The sequence below is a fragment of the Dryobates pubescens genome, chromosome 8 (genome assembly GCF_014839835.1).
Source record: "Dryobates pubescens isolate bDryPub1 chromosome 8, bDryPub1.pri, whole genome shotgun sequence".
NCBI lineage: Eukaryota > Metazoa > Chordata > Aves > Piciformes > Picidae > Dryobates > Dryobates pubescens.
The window spans coordinates 15,195,892-15,213,587 of NC_071619.1; the positions used below are offsets into that span (position 1 = coordinate 15,195,892).

The 17,696-nt window shown below is 36.9% G+C and overlaps 1 protein-coding gene across 3 annotated transcripts in view; it reads left to right on the top strand.

Annotated features, from left to right (window-relative positions):
- Nucleotides 1-668: 668 nt before the first annotated feature.
- PLCE1 (phospholipase C epsilon 1) overlaps nucleotides 669-17,696 on the top strand; it is a 120,304-nt gene continuing 103,276 nt past the window's right edge. For all 3 annotated transcript variants that reach the window (XM_054163386.1, XM_054163388.1, XM_054163387.1), the window contains exon 1: nucleotides 669-2,171. In XM_054163386.1, the coding sequence (XP_054019361.1) occupies nucleotides 987-2,171 (1,185 nt within the window). In that variant the 5' untranslated portion in view covers nucleotides 669-986. The remainder of the gene's footprint in view (nucleotides 2,172-17,696) is intronic.

Genomic DNA, 17,696 nt, shown 5'->3' on the forward strand with positions numbered 1-17,696 from the left:
GTACTGTATTTTCTTCATGATTTCATGGTAACTACAAAGTTTAGTGAAAACAAAAATGATGTAACACCAAAACAATTGTAGTTGTGATAGAGTTCAGTTCTGAACAGAAAAATAATTAGTTTTAAAAGACAGTGTACATGTAGAAAAATATTTTGTTCTTCAAAATATTATAACTAGTCCTGGCTATGAGTCAGAAAAATTCTAGAGAAGATAATTTGTTTTTAAATTAGTACCTTTTTTTTTTTTTTAATGTTCAATTTCAGTGTCATGGTTTCAGCAGAATTATTTTTTGCAATCACAGAGCTTTCCACAGTAAAGTGAAGACAGCTATTTAAATATGTAAAACGTGACTGTGGTTTCTCCAAATTGTAAAGTGAGACTTTAAGACAGTTCTAAATGTGTGTTCTGGAATTCTCTAGGTCTCAGTATAGTCAACTTCTATTTTATGTGTTCCTTCTCTTTACATAAAAAAAAAGTTTCTGTTGTAGTTGTAATGATTGATTTTTATTCCCCCCCCCCTCCCCCCCCCCAAGGATTCTGTTCAATATATATGTATTTATTTTCTTTACAGAAAATAGACTTTTTGGACGTCACACGGGGCGATGCATCTTTGACATGGATTATGCCTTTCGTTGTCTTCTACAAGCTGCAGCAATACTGCGTGTGCTACAGGGGATTATGGGAAGAAACAAGCTGAATGCCAATGTTGTAGTAAGGAGCTGGTTTAAAAATGTTTGTATTTTATGTCAGTAATCCAAGGCTGGGAAAGCCTAGTAGCCCAGAAGTAAAAATCCAAAAATTACTTTTAAAAAAACCAAACAGTCAAGAACAAAAAAGTAGTCAATGCATATTTTCCTGTGTGTTCCCTGATTGTTTAGCACTAAATCTTTTATTGCACTGAAATTATGGTGTAAAGTTTGGTAGACAACGCCTCCTGCCCTGCCCCAGTCCCCAGCACACTTCCAGCAACTAGAGGCTATATCAAGATGACCTCTGAGGAGATGACAGCGTCTGTTCTTGTCTCTGTGGTCCAGAGTAAAGTGATACCTGCCCAGTCAGCTGGAGATGAAAATACTGAAAATGCTTTGGACACCAGTGTTATAAAAAGACATACTGCCCGTCTGGGAAGGCAAACCACACATGCTCTCTCATACCTACACAGACTTGAAGAAGAAAGTCTTCAGGGCTCAGTGCCCAAAATATTCTCTCTGGCGAAAAAACGACTGACTAATGACAATAGTAATGAAAACTTCTGGGAGAGGAACAGCTCCATCCCTGATTCAGTGGAATTTCTTAACATTAACTGTAACATTGTACAGAAAAAAATCAAGAGCAGTGTCCCCTGCAGCCAGTTGTATAAATCTTGTGGGCCTTCAGCAGGAGAAGCATGCCTGGAAACTGGAATTCCTGTTTCACTGGAAAGAGCCATGCTTGCTGAAATTCAGTTGAAAATGAATGGACCTCCATTAAGAAGTCAGACAGCAGTAAGTAAGAAGGATGGCAATGATACTGATCAAGTGGCCTTTTTTCACTTTCATTGTGCTAGTGAAAGGAATATATCAAAGGCTTTGTGCAGTTTGCACAACAGCTTCATTTTGGACGACTGCTTGCAGCCAGCAAGTGTTGGCGAAGGTAACACCACCAGTTCCCCTGCTTGCACTTGCAGATTAATGGAGCTGACAAACAATTGTGAGAATGAGAACGGGCAGAAGTTTTATGACGACACTTTAAGGGATAAGTATTTATGTCTGGAAAGAGCACCACGAAAAGTTAAAATGGCATGCTCAGGTCACAACTTCTGTGGAAATAACTTTACTGGAAGAATGCCCTCCAAGCCCTTTCTGAGCCATTTTGAAGACTGTAATGATAACTGTGAAGAAGAGCTGGAAGAGAATTTCTTTAAAAACAAAAAGGATCGTTCCACTTTATTAATAAGACGCTTCTGTAAAAATGATAAAGAAGTGAAAAAATCAGTTTATACTGGAACAAGAGCAATTGTCAGGACTTTACCTTCAGGGCATATAGGAACTGTTGCTTGGAATTACGTTGAGCAAAGAAGAAACAACGCTGACTTGAAGCTTTCTAGGATTACAACAGAACAGCTAACTAGAATTCAGCCCTTAATGAAATGGGAGTTTACTTCATTTCTTGAGAAGTCTTTATGGCATGAGGTAAGTTTTCCATAATGTTGTTTGGTTTTGTTTTTTTTTGCCTGTAAAGGTTTTGATAGCATGATGACCTTATTCAGAAAAGGCCTTCCCTAGTAAAGACATAATAACACAAGATTGGATGTGTCATTTAACCTCACTGAACCTTATGTTGAATGCTGCTTTTTAGAAGCATGTAGCCTCGTCCTTTAAAATACTTTAGAGTTAAAAACATATTATTTTATATCTGTATAAAATGTATACATCTGTATATGTAAATGTGTATCATGTAATTCATATATAAGAATGTAATATACCTATATACAGATAAACCCATATACACATTCTATAGATGTAGAATCACAGAATTATTTAGATTGGAAAATATCTATAAGATCATAGAGTCCAACTGTAAAATTGATGAAGTGGGTTATATCATTTTATCAGTGATAACAGAAGATTAGCCTTGGTGGCTCAGGGGCTCTGTGTCAGTTGTACCCTCCAGTAATATCCTCCTGTGCTTCTAGAAACTAGTGTTTTTTTCTGTTTAAATAGTGTAGGAATTCTATGAAAATGTGTGTCAGGTTTTTGTACTAGGTTGTAAAGTTTGATGGTGCTGTTCATTATTGTGGTACTCCCTATCCTAATCAGTGAAAGTACTATCTTGCTGGTACAGCACATGCCCTGTGTGGTGCCTGGTCATGCTTCCATGAAGGGATGAATGTAAGTCATGTATTTACCTAACGGGATATCTGCTCAGCACTCTCTGTAATTACAATTCACAGAATATTTTCTTATGGTCAGAAGAAACTCAAACCCACATAATTCTAAGTCTCTGTTCGTTCAGGTGATGACTGCAAGTATTTTTCTTCTTAACTTCTGTATTTGATTTCTTTATGTATAATATGCATCAAGCATTCTTAGCATTATTTTAATGTTATTTTAGTGTCAAATATTATTACTACAGTAATATTTCTATGTATTTATGGCTTATATCATTAGCAATATATATTTTTATTTTTTTTTACTCAAACACAGAAACCGACTTAGTGGATGTGACAAATATATGGACCTGTTGAATATATGCACTGAGTTAAAATAATGAATTCTGGGCACTTTTAGGAAACTTTCATGCTAATATTCAAAGGAAGAAGGAGAAAGTAGTAAATGAATGTGGTAATTTGTTCTTTCTTTCCCCTTATCTCACCCTTTGAGCATGCATTCTGTTTGGAACAGCTAAGCGAACAGTAGTTCTGTTCTTCAAGAGGGGAAAAAAAGTTCGAGAAATTAAGTTTTCATAGCAGTACTGGTGTAACGTGGAACAAAAGAGACTTTATGTTTTAAGTAGGAAAATGTGGGTCTTATTTGTTCATAGCCCTTACATAAAAATTCTAGCGCTATGAAAGGAAAAGCACTGAATTGTTGTCTTGACAAATAATTTTTTTATTTCCCTACAGAGGAAGATGGGACTGAGGCTTTGCATTCTATAGAAAATACATGAAATCCTTTATTTATGTAGAATATGATCACTGTTTATAGATATTTTATATGCAGATGTGGACTGCTCTGGATTAGATATGTATTGCATGAAAACATTTTAACGTTGAATATGTTTTCTGATTCTCCGTGTAGTTTTTGCAGCTATATGCAGTGCTGTACTTATCGTACCAGATGGATGTAACATGGCTGTTGTATCTATTAATGAGAAATTTGCTTGTCTATGTTGAAATAGTGCAAGCCCCTCATATTACTGCATGTTAAAGAAATGCAAATGCAAAGAATTTGCCCTAGAAACAAATAAAGCGAGTGCAAGCTTTGGTGTTGGCTTTGCTTGGCCTGGCACAATGTAGCCACTACTTGAGTTCATCTCAGCTGTGTATTATGTTAGAAGTCTGACTAATTACAAAAGTCAGAGCTTTTGGAATCATTGAACCGTCTGTATCTGTGAGATGTTAGGTATGCTGCTGCTTTTCCTCATATGATGATGTTTCTGCAGTGGTGGTAATATAATACAACAAAAGTAGCCAGCTCCGCCACTGACTAGATACTAAATTTGAGCAGCTCACTAGACCTATGCAGGGTGATTCTTTCAAACCAGGTAGTGACCTCAAAATCCCCAGATAACAGCTGCAACAACATAGTTGCAATGCATAATAGCTGAATTCTTTAGTTAAGCTTATTTTGTAGGCATCAGTACCATCTTTGCTGTGTCATTACATTCCTGATGCCAGTAGTTAGAGCTTTAAGAAGCAAGAATTCTGCTGTCTTTTTCAATTCTGCTCAGATTGAAGTTGGCACATTAATATATCTCTTGATTTTCATAGCTGCTAAATCACTGTTGAAAATCCAGATAGTAATAAGGGTGACAATTTAAAAAATGCCCCCCACAGAATGTTAGAGGTTGGAAGGGACCTCCAGAGATGGAGTCCAACCGCCCTGCCAAAGTAGGATTACCTAGAGCAGGCTCAGCAGGCACACATCCAGGCAGGTTTTGAAAGTCCACAGCCTCTCTGGGCAGCCAACTTACTGCAGTGGTCTGTTACACTCACCTCAAAGAAGTGTCTCCTTGTGTTGAGGTGGAAACTCTTGTGCTCTAGCTGGAACCCGTTGTTCCTTGTCCTATCACTGAGCACCACTGAAAAGAGTTCATCACCTTCATCTTGACACCCACCCCTCAGATATTTATAGATGTTGATAGGATCCCCTCTCATTTGTTTTTCACACATCTATTTCCAGATAGAATAGTGATTTTTGTTATAGATTTATGTTGTAGGACTATTTATAGGAATTTTTCATAGTTACTGTAATGATTTGGTCTAGTAGTTCAAAGTTTGTTAGCTTCAAGGTTTTTTTCATCTAGTGTAAATAGTGTTTTTATGATTCATGTGTAAAATCAATGTAATGCTAATGTATGTATGGCTAATGTGAGGAGCCTTGTGTTAAGAATTATTTTAAAGTTGAGCTGTAGTCAGTTGGTAGCATCTGTTAACAAAGAGTTAAGGAGAGGAAAAGGATTTGGAGGTAAAAAAAAATATAACACTGCTCTTTATATTGAAGTTTGTGCTATACTGGTCCTTTTTTTTAAGGCAGTTTGTGTTCTGTCTTGTGGATTACAGACAGATACAGGGATTGAGATTTTTTTGGTTTTCCATTTTGAAATGAAATTTCTAGTCCAACATTCTGGAAGGAATTTACAGTAAGAAATGTAAATAATCTGCAAGTGTTTGGTTTGTCATGCACTCTAACAATTTTTTATCTGACTGTGCATGAGTATTTTGCCTACTACTAATGTTACAATGTTTTTAAACATAAAGGTTTATGTACATATGTTAAAGCAGTTAGTAGGTATGGGTGAGCTGTTGGGTTTTTGTTTGTTGGGTTTTTTTCCTACCTGGATCCTCTGTTTCTTGGGTTTTTGCTTTAGAGTTTCAGTCTTTTCTTTAAAGCACAGTGTTCACAAACAAAATTGGCTATTTGGAAAAAAAATCAGGGGGGCAAAAGAGAAACCAAATAGGCATGAAATTATATTTATCTTCAGTAAGTACTGTGAAAACAAACAAACAAACTTTGTTAAATGAAGCTCTGTACTTATATTTACTTTGGGTTGAGTTGCTCCAGTTTTGAAGACTATCTTTAAAAACAGAAACTATACCCTCTGCATAGGTAGTCAGTTTCATTACCATAATGTGTGATCCAGTTAAAGATAAATCTCTTAATAATTTATATTACTTTATAGTTGTCTCATAGCTTTAACAGTTTGGGGCCAAATTATGAACAATAAGTTTTAGCTGTGAGCACACTTAGGTATTCAGAGCCAATAGTGTGGGAGTTTTGGCAAGAGCAATATTATGCCTTCACTTTTTCCACATTTTCTGACTTTCCTTCTAGTGACTGTTCATTAACTATAAAGAAACTGTTTTAGAAAAATCTCCCTGCAGCCCATTAAAGAGTTCATTTTAGAGTGTTAGAGTTGGATGCTCTTCTAAATTCCTTCTCAGTTGAAACTAAGTTATCTCCATTGCCTATATGAACCATTGAAAAGTTAGGGTGTTTACTCTGATACGAGTGAATAAAAACTGCTGTATAAAGGTCACTCTGGTGGTGAGTGAATAATTAAAATCTGAATTTATGAGATCACATACATGTTTTAATTTGTCTTGCTTTTCTGCAGTCGTTCAGGATCTTTTGAGATCGAGAAGAAAGTTTTCTAAAATGGCATGAGCTCGGGTTGAGAAGAATTGGTAGGCATGTGTCTCATTAGTATGAAATTTCAGAAGGGACTTAGAGGAAAAATCTCTACTGTAAAATTATGCTTGCCACAATATCTAAGGCATCCTCTGTGAGATATGAGATATTGTAGTTGTGAAAAGTTATTTGCTATAGTATGATTATGAGCCTCTGATCATGGTTAATTTTGCTTGAAAATACGGACTGGTGATAGCTTAGAGAAAAGAAAAGCAATTGAGCATAATACAACTGTTAGGTGCTGTCCAAGTACATATGAGCTGGAGTATCAAGGGACAGGAAAGCTTTGAGAGTGCTCCCACACCTACCAAAGCTAATTACCTCAGTGCAGCAGTTGGAGCCAGCGTGACTCAGGGCAGTGTGACAGCATACAACTTTCATCAGGAATGTCGGAAGTGGGACACTGCTGGAAACATAAACATTCAGTTCTGGCATTTGTAACCACTTTTTTGTTCTGCTGTTGTTTTGTTTTCATTCTCCTAATAACTTCACTAAAAAATGATATTGTTAGAAGCTATTCCTTACCTGCAAAACACATGTATCAGGCAGTGCTCATATTGTCCTGCAGTTTGTGTGGAAATATTAATTTCACTGTAACTACATATAATAATTTTTGAACTGAAATTGAAGACTTACTTTTAAGATGCAGTCATCAATCCCTTAGCTGAGTGAGAAAAATATGTTGGGTTGTCTTGTTTTCGTCTTACTTTACAGATGACTATTCTTGTCCTCTCATTTGTGTGGAGCTCAGAAGAGTCTTTCATCTCCGGGATTATAACACGTACTGTAAAAACCTAAGATTTCCTTTGTATAGCAGATAAGTTTGCTGTCATAGTATGGAAACATGGAACAGTAATGGAGAAGTTTTTATCAACATGCATATGTTTGCAGGACTCTGAATAATTAACTCTTGTGAAAATAAAAGATTAGTTTGGTTTTTTTTTAGCTTAAGTGTAATGCCTGTTGGCTGTTACCACCATTTGGACTTTGAATCCACAGTAAAATAATGTGAGCTTCTTTGAAAATGATTGGAAGTGATTTTTATGTGTTCTTCCTATTGTTTTTTACTTTTCTGACACTCTAAAAATGCATTTCAAGAAATCACTACAGATACAGACCTTTGTTAATGAAGTGTGGGCAAAACAAAGGTTCTATTATTAGCTGCTCTAATTTCTTGCTAAATAAGTCTTAGTTCTTAAAGTGCTTAGGAATTCCCTGCAAGTATTAGAGAGTGAGTGAAATCCTGGCTGTAATGTAATCCATTTAAAATCACCTATTGAGGTAACGTTGCTTGGAGGGAGAAAAGCAAAATGGAGCTATTGGCTTCTCGGGAACCATAATTTTACATCCAACATTTAATAGACAAACATGTTAAATGTAAATTAAGCAGTTTTAAACTGAAAATATTGTCTATATACATGTGTGTAATGCATTGTAAACCAATTCAAGTAGTATTGTTAACATGATATACATATCACTTTCTTCAGTACCCTTCAGTTGCATATGCTGTTATTTACTGTTTGTGTTACCATACTGTTTGGAAGCCCTGCTTCTGGACTTGAACTTGCCGTGGTAGGTTTTTTACAAACAAGTCTTGTTCTCATCTGTTCTGTAGACTTAGAAGCAGTTAGTTTTTAGTGAGCTCACTCAGGTTTTGGAGAAGATAAACTTCTCCCAAACACTCCCCATATGATGTGGCTGCATTTTCTTTTATCTCAGCAGGCTTAGTAGCTGTGTGCTGCACTGTAGTCTGCAGAACAGACAAACCCTAAGTTTCCAATGAAGTAAAAAAGAAGAAAAACCATTTCCCAACAGTTCTGACTGTTAGGTAATTTTAGAGTTATATTCATAAGAGCAAAGACAAAACTCTGTGGGGTTTTTTATTGTTTTTTTTTTTTTTTTATGTATGTGGCAAATCAATGCTGAATTGCTTGTAGACTGAATAAAGGTCTAAATGATAATTCTGAATACTTTATTGTTTGGCAAAAACATAAGAAAGCATTTGGGCTGTGGGGAATTGCTGTTAATATGATTGTGAGTTGGATGAAGAAAAAGACCCCTGAGAAAAAAATATCATCAGTCTTCTCTGTTTTAGATTAGGAATTTATCTTGCATAGTTTTGTAGACTTAAAAGCATATTGCCACAAACTTGAAGCAGTTGTAGTTCTGACTGTGCATATATAAGCATTTTGTGGTTGACATGGGAACCATAACATTTGGACTTCTTGTCTGTTGTTTACAGTCTTGGGACTACAGTAAGTAGCTTCCATGTGTAAATACAAACATAGATCTTCTAGAGGGAAAAAGAAATTATTTCATGAACATTCAGAACATTTCCCCTTCATGAAACTAACTTGTATTCTGGTTCACCTATGTGTCCTTTTGAAACTTTAAATACAGTCAGTGCAAAAATAATTTGCTCTGTGACTATTCTGTTGTTAACTAGTGATTTGACATTGGTGTGAAGGAGGTTTTAGTGTAGTAGCACCAGGTCACTCAACAGATTGAGGCTGTAGAAAAGATAGAGGTTATCAACAAGCATGAACTATAAACCTGATCACGTTTAATAACAGCACTGTGATTTTTTTCTTTTCCCCTTTCAGCAACAGATTGGAGATGGCCTTTGATAATCATTTGAATGCCCTTTTTTGAGCAACAGAGTTCCTTAGATTTTCATCTTTAGCAGACCTTTGTGGATAATTGCATATTTAGTTTAGCTTGCACTGTGTTTCCTTGACATTGTAAATGATGAGCAATTATTTTTTTTAGTAATTTTTAATGTTTACTTTTTTTTAAGTTTTAAGCACATTTCTCATCACACTTTAGCTTTGACCGGCTGATTCCTACTGTTTTTCTCCCAGTGACTCTCCTTCTGAGGAGACAAATGCATCAGTGGTTTGTTTCTGAATGAAAACTAACTTTATAAAATGATGTAAGAGTAACACAAGTAAGTTGGACACCATTGCAAGTTAATTTATGGTGAAAATTGGAAGAGCAAGCATTGTTTGTTGTACCTCAATCTTTAGTGGATTACAAAGTTTTTGCCACACAAGTTGCATTTCATACAAGAAAATTAATCCAACATCAGAAACACCAGGATAAAGCTTTGTGTGGGGAATTTGGGTGTGTATGAACAAAATTTTCAAGCTCTTCCAAGTTTTTGTGTTCATGTGAGAATATTTTGATACTCATATTTGTCCTGTTCAGCCTCAGCTCAGTGTTTTTTGGACTGATTTGGTAGAGAATATGTTCATTTTTTGTATTAATACAAAAATTTTGGAATTATATAATGAAGCTTGTATATGTATTTTTGCAGAATAAAGCAAAGCACATTTAACAGGGAACACAGGGAAGCGTTAGTATATTTCCTGTTAGAACTGGTTTGTGCAGTACCCTCTTTCCTTTTGTTTGTGGTGTACCTGCCTGGCTTCAGACAGGTGTTTATGTAGCTGGTAATGAAAATACTACCTTCTGTCTACAGAACTGAGGTGGTCACTTCTGTAGGAAGGATCTCTTGCTGCCCCTACTTTTTTTGTCCTCTTGTGGCAGGCTCTTATGTGACATACAGCATCACTTGTCCCCTGTTCTTCTTTAGTTCTCCCTGTAACCTAAGTGGTCCGATTTTATTTCGTTTGCACTCTCTGGCACTGGCAGAAAAGCACACAAAAGGAGACAGTTTATATCATGTCAGCTTCCAAGGGGCAGGGATGCTTCCTGGATTGAGGGTTTTAAATATTCTTTACCTGAGTTTCTTATCACTGAGCAGCAGAAGAGCTGGGCCTTGTGGCCATTACCACATCCTGTCTTTAGGGCCCTGCAGAATTCTATAAATGCCAGCCTAGATACCATTTACCTTAGGGCATGGTTCTGCTGTTGCTGTTTGACAAAGATCCTTGCAGCTTGCACTGTCTTAATTTCTCTTTGGTTTTTCCATGCTTCTCCCCAGATTCTTTTTGATGGATGACTCCAAGATTGTCTGTCTCTTTCTGGGCTTCTAACCCTGGAAGTCTCCATGGGGTTTCTTATTAAATTCTGTGAGGGGAAGGGGGATTGATCCCCTTCCTTCCTTGAAAGCTCTAGTTTTTATAACTCCTCCTAAGTAGTTTGTACTTCAAGTCTATCTGTAGCTGTCTGTTCCTTAATGCCATTCACCTGCATCTTGCTTAGTGTTCTCTAGACTGGTGGTCTTTATGTAGTTTCTTTTATATTTCAGGCTTTGGTATAGAGAAAAGACTTCCTAATGTGTTTCCCTTTAGTTACTAAGATTACTGAATAGTATTTTTTCATAGTATTCACAATCTATTCTTCAACCAAGTCTAATAGTTAAGGCTGAAGTTCCTTCTTCATGCAGTTGTGTGGTCTTAATGGGCAGTGCTGGTAGCTTTGAGTCCAACTTCGTTGAGCTTATATAAATTTACATGTGGCATCTGTACCATTTGTAGCTATTATGTTTTGGTTTTAGCTTTTTGGGTTTTTTTAAGCCTTGATCCTTTTCATGTTCTTTATGGGGATTTCTCCCCCCCCCAGTGAATTAAAATAAACAGCATTTAAAGTTCACATTGGATGATTGATATGCACATGCTTGTAGTATTTTACTTCTAGACTGGAACTTCCAAAAAGAGCTGGTAGGTCTAACTGAAGGTAAATGTCCATTTCCTTAAAGTATCAGAGAGAATAGTATATTTGTAACTTTTTTCCTATTGTACTCATTAGGAAAGAAGTATTTGTTAATTAGTTATTGGTTTGTGATTGCTATTAGTAATAAGTTGCTAATTCATGAGGCATTAAAGACCAGATTCCTCTTGCTTAATTTAAATTTCTCCAAGCTTCTAAGAAACACAAGGAAATCAGCAGCCAAGATGAAAGCAGATTCATAGGACACACCTATGTGGTTGTGACTCAGGGGGTCCAATAGAACAGAAACTGAAAAAAACTTTTTCATTGAGTAAAAGAAGAGGTAATTGACTTAACAGTACTGGGCAGAATTTGCTAATGAGATGTGAAAGGTAGTTAACTGAAAGAACTAACGAAAAGGAGTCAATGTTCTATGAAGAACTTGGAAAGAAAATAAAAGAGATAGTTGACAAAGAGTCCTTTGAGTTTTGGGACTTAAAAAAATGTAGAGAGCAAAAAACAACAACGAAAATTTTGTTTCCAGATCTAACCAGACCCAAAGAATTTGCTGTTTTTCTGTGCAGCTAAGACACTTGTGAACCATTGCATGATGGTTATGTACAAAGGTTGAACTTTCAAGAGGAAATGTAAGGAAAATTAATAGTATTTAGGGAGACATTGTTAGTCATGATTTGTTTTCTAAACCATTATGAAATGAGGCACTCTGGCAAGGCTGGGTGTAACAAGGCCATTTTGGCTGTTTTGCTAGCTTCTTGGGTTTTTAATTAGATGATGTTTTATAGCTGGTTGTTTGGTGTTTTTTTGTTGTTTGTTTGTTGTTGGGTTTTTTTCTGGAACATTTCCTGCTATGGAAAGTATCTGATGAAAATGACATGCTTTGTAAAAAATGGTTGAGTTAAAAAATTAAAATCTGCAAGCAGAGTGCCTGGGTCTCAGGTTTGATAAAAGTGAATTTCACATTCTTACCTGGACAGCAAATTAAATAGTGACATTGGATGAAACTTAATTTTGGAAAGCTTAGAATAACAAAGTTTCTTAGAAGACTAATATGAGGCGTATGAAAAAAATTCAGCGCTGCTATTGATATCTTGAATCTCTGGTTTTGTTTTTTTGGAGCACAGAAGAAAAGTTGATGTTAAATGTAATTTTACAAAATATATTAAAAAGAAAACCCCCATAAACATGTTTATATTCCTGTAGTCTTAACTTGTGCTTCTGCCCTATCCATGTCCATATTTTCCTGTTTCCTTGTGTGCCTCTTGTCTGCACTACAACCTGCAGTGTAGATCACTTTAAACTTTGGATTTTAAACTGCTGCTTTCTTCACTATGGTCCTTTTGTTAATTTCCTTCAACGTTTTTAGTAGCTTGAGGACACTGAAGCTCAGAGCCTAACTCCACTAAAAGTATGGTTTGCTGAAATCTTGCAGACCTGGAGAGTTATTGCAGACCACACACCATCCACATCCACCATTTTATCCCCAGATAGAAAGGGAGGTTGGAAGGAAACTCTGTTCCTTTTGTTAGCATACCTAAGATGCTTATCTCTTAGGCTTATGCTGAATCACACTCCAAAGCTTCTGTTTGTACTCTGTATGCTTGTGTCAGCTGCTTCTGCTTGAGAGGGAATCCTACAACTGTACTAAGGTGCAGCTTCTAGGCGAGTAAGGCCTGAATCGCACAGCATGCTCAGAAGATAACAAAACAAGTTTTCCAATCATTTAGTTTTGAAAAAACTCTTGCCATGTTTTTAGGCCAAAATGTTAAGGCATTAAAGTCTTCAGAACCCCTTAAGTCTGGGAAACAACTTCTTAATAAATTGTCAAGGTTACCATTGTGGGATAAAGAAGCAGTTTGGGGTGTATTTATCTAGAATCGTTATTGAAAACCATGTCATTTTGGATTCTAGATGTTTGCTTCATTTTTTTTTTTCCTCAAGAAGAAAGGTCCCTGAAATTAAAACAAATTAAACACTGAGACATTATTAACTAGAAATTTGAAAGCACACTGGCTTAGTAAGGTGGAGGCGTTGCTGCCACTGAACATTCTGCAGTTTTGATTTTGTATTTCTCTGATTTTTATCATACATTGTATAAGCAAGTCACTGATACCAGTTTTTCTGTAGCACAAAATATCTGCTTATTGAGGAACGTATCTTGATTCTTTCAAGACGATTTCATCTGATCTCCTGTAGTTTGAAGATCTCCCTATTATGTCTGTTAATACACATGATGTAGCTGTTGATCCTCTGCATTTATTAACATGAGACCTAGGTAAGAATGAAGGATGTGAATGAAATTCTATTCTGTTTCCTGCTTGAGCAAAGTTTGACTGCAGGACTTGACTGGATTAAATGCCTCCAGGTCCGTGAGACTTTGTAGATTCCTGGTGCAAAGGCTCGTCTATTTGCTAATCTTTAGAAGTTACTGCTGTCCAACTAGCTGTTGACATAATGTCTAACATGGTGCCTTTGTCTTGGCCAGATACCATGGGTAGGTGCAAATGATCTGACTGACATCAGTGAAAAAAAGCATTAGATTAGAACTATTCTTTATCAGAACTGATCCCCCAAAACAGGAGGGGAGATGATAAGAGAAAACTTTGTTTATAAAGTAATTCTCATTATACCTTTTGGAAGGTAGAATTCACACTTTAATGGGGGAAAAAAAAAAAGAAAGTAAAAAGTTGTAGCTAAAATTTTTTTTAAAGGCATTTAAATTAGACATCAAAAATTGAGTAGTCTACTGAATAAAACAATAATGGTTTTATAGATGCTAAATGCTTTGGGGTTTTCATAATCACCCCAGCAATATTTACAAGTCTTGGGGATTTACAGGTTTGATTTTTAAGGGGCTTAAATTCCACCAAAACGCTCTGGAAGTGTTGATAAGGTTTCTTTCAGTTGACTATGGTATCTGCATAACTCTTGTCATTGGTTTGCATAAATATATATAAAAACATTCACACACACATACATTCAAATCATAAGTAACTGAATACTCAAAACTGTAAAATCTTTGTCTTGCTGCAGCTTCTATGTTCTGCTTGACCGCAGAACCTTCATTAGAGAAGCTGGATGAACTATAGTGATAGAGGAATCCTTATACTATATTTATGCTGACCCAGATCTCTGTGAGGATAGTTTTACAGGTATCCCTTTCCTGGTAGAACAGTATTAGCATCTGCTTGCTAGAGGAGAAAAGGCTAATGTTTCACAACAGCTCATAAATGACTGTGTATTGTAAATGTGGAAATTGATTCATTTTTGCAACACATATTTGTTCCTTTGATGAAACTGTAAAAATCTAAACTATTACTGAAATTCGTACATTAGAAGAAAGAAATAGCACAAGTCTGATCTTTACCCATATAGCTGGACTGTCTTTGAAGCAAAATGGAAAGCATCTGCCATCTGGTGGATAGAACTCTTCATACAGTTCTATTGATCATTTCATATATCTAACAAGCAGCATCTCTTAAGGTTTTAAAGCAATGTCTGTTCTATGCTGCCTTACCACTTTTAATTGGCATTAACGAATATGTCTTTAGTCAGAACTAAAGGGGAAAAAGCCTGGAAAACTGAATTCAAGAAAAAATGGTGTTTAAAGATTTAAAAATGTATGCCAATTAGACAAGCATCTCTGATGTACTTTTCTCAACCCTATTGCAAATTATGATCTGTTTAGCATGGTTTTTGCAGAAAGACTAGCTAGTCCTCTGTGTCTGCACTGACGTGGCAGGTGTGAATAGAGCAACCTTGCAGAGCCTATAGACGCAAGTTCTTTGCTTGCAGGTCAGAACTGATTTTTGGCAGCCATTTTGTACATTTTCTACAGGATTTTGTGATTTTAAAATCTTAGGCAGTGAGCAGGTGTCAATGTATGTGTGACTTAGGTATTTTAAAAGTGTAGCTTAGGCAGATGCAGTAAAGACTGTGGTCAGTATTCGGTATTTTTCTTTTCACATCATGGCGCATGGGTGCCATGCATTCAAGATAACATTTCAGGATGGGTTTACACAGGAGACACAGCATGGGATAACAAGTAGAGCAGTTAATGTATATTGAGTCTGATAGAGAATGGCTGTTATGTTGATGGGTAGTTTTTATTCTTTGCTCTTTTAGTGGACATGGCGGAGTCTAACGTGCTGTTATCTACTGGAATACTGACGCTGCAACCTCCTCAATTTATATTTAAACTGATTAAACCAAATAATTATTTTTTTCTAAGTTTATTCCTAGCAAATTAGGAACTAATTGAAAAAATACTTCATATGTCTTTCATATGGTAATATTCTACACATTGGATGAGATAAAAGCAATTTTGTGCTTGTAGTCTGAAAAGGAATTAATTATTCAAATACATTGTAATCAATGCATGTGTGAAATTGTCATTACCATGTTATGTCATCCTTCCATTAGCTAATGTAGTGGCAAAGAGAAAGTTGAAATACAACACAATGGAAAAAAACCAACAGGTAATGCTATTGCTTCCACATGCTCCTGATTTCACAGATCTGGTTCAGGGGCCTTGCACTGTGCTGCACCACATTCCCAACTCTGAAGGTTTATTGGTTCAGTCATGGTGCACAAACGAGATGGTGATTTAATTGCACGTGGAAACATTCACGGTTTGGTTTATTACTGGATGTAACTGGCTACTTTAGAAGTGTTTAAAAAAATTCTTCTCGGCTTAGACTCAACAGACTTTATTATACATAGGACTCCAAACTTCATGGCTCTGTTACTCTTCTTGTTACTAATTTATTTCTCAACATGCAAAGATAAATAACGTTTAAAACTCCCGAAGAACGAGTGTTCACATTATTTGCAAAAAAAACAGTTGAAATGTTTTTGCACTGTAGTATTAACAGAGCTTCTTTCTGAACTAAGCTGCTTTGGCACTTTTCTATGTTGAGTATTTCAAGAAAATGGAACAGCATGTACAAGCTTACCCACATTTAACTCTTTCAATGGTCAGGAAGCACTCGTTCAACCAAAATGGCTGCAGGTTTTTACTTCTTCACATGGCCTTGTATTCTTTCTGACAAGAGTGTATGCCACATTGGAATTAAGTTATCTGGTTAGCACTATGAATCTTACTGTGTCTGAAATGTTTTCATAGAATTGTTAAGGCTGGAAAGTGCCTTTCAGATTGAGTCCAACCATAACCCAGCTATCCCCAACTAGCTGGGCCAAAGGCCAGCTAGAACACAACCTGGCCAATGCTGTGAGGGATAACAAAAATTTGTTTTTACAAATACATCAATAACAAAAAGAAAGCCAAGGAAAATGTCCACCCTTTATTTGGTATTGGGGAACACTTCTATAATGGGTGAGCAAAAGGTTGAGTCACTTAATGCCTTCTTTGCCTCAGTCTTTAATAGTCAGACCCATTATCCTTAGGGTATTCAGCCTCCTGATAGGGGTTGAGGGCAGCATCAACTTCCCATAATCCAGGAGGAAGCAGCTGATGACCTGTTACGCCACCTGGACACTCACAAGTCTATGGGGCCAGGTAAGATTCACCCAAGAGTGTCGAGGGAGTTGATGAGGGAGCTTGCCAAGCCACTCTCCATCATCTGTTATCAGATGGTTAACAGGGGAGGTGCCAGATGATTGGAGACTTCCCAAGATGACATGCATCTACAAAAAGGGCTGAAAGGAGGATAGGATAAGATAGACATTGAGGTCCTGAAGCATATCCAGAGAAGAGAAGGATGCTGGTGATGGGTTTGGATGGCATGTCACATGAGGAGTGGCTGAGGAATCTGGACTGTTTAGTCTGGAGAAGAGAAGGCTAAGGGGAGATCTTACTGGTCTCTACAACTACCTGAAAGGAGGTTGCAGTGAGGCTGGTATTGGTCTCTTCTCCCAAGTAACTAGCAGAAATGGATTTAAGTTGTGCCAGGAGAGGTTTAGATGGCACATTAGGAAAAACTTCTTTACTGAGACAATGGTGAGGTATTGTAACAGGCTGCCCACGGAGGTAACGGAGTTGTCATCCCTGGAGGTGTTCAAGCAGTGTGTAGATGAGGCTTCAGGATACAGTTTAGCCTTCCTGGGCCCCTTTGCCCTTCAGGACTGTCTCTCAAGGGACATTCTTAACCAGTGTCCTGAACAATCCCAAGTCTGCCCTCCAAAGTCCATGGTAGCAGTCGCCTTCCTTACTTTTACCAAGAATCAAGAATTCCATCGTGATCATTAAGTCCAAGACAGCCTCTGACCACCACATCATGCACCAGTCCTTCCTTGTTTGTAAACAGTAGGTCTAGCGAGGCACCTCCCCTGGTAGGCTCATTTAACAGCTGTGTCAGAAAATTACTTTCCATACACTCCAGGAACCTCTTACATTGTTTCTTCTCTGCTGTGTTGTATTTCCAGCAGACATCTGGAGAGTAGATTTGTTTTTCTTATGTTTGGTGGAAGGAGGGAAGTGTTTTTATGGTACTTCAAAATTATTCTAGGATTCCTTCCGGCAATTCGAAAAGTTGGGCAGAAATTTTCTTGTTTTCATTTCCAACTTAAGAGCACAGTTAGGGAGGAAGGTGTTTTTCCACACTGTCGGACCAAGAAGAAGACTTAACTCTTTTCATAGCCTTTGTGATGTCATGTAGGTCACTTAGTCTAGATCACACATTTTATTGAGAAGCATAAGGTCCATGACCTGTA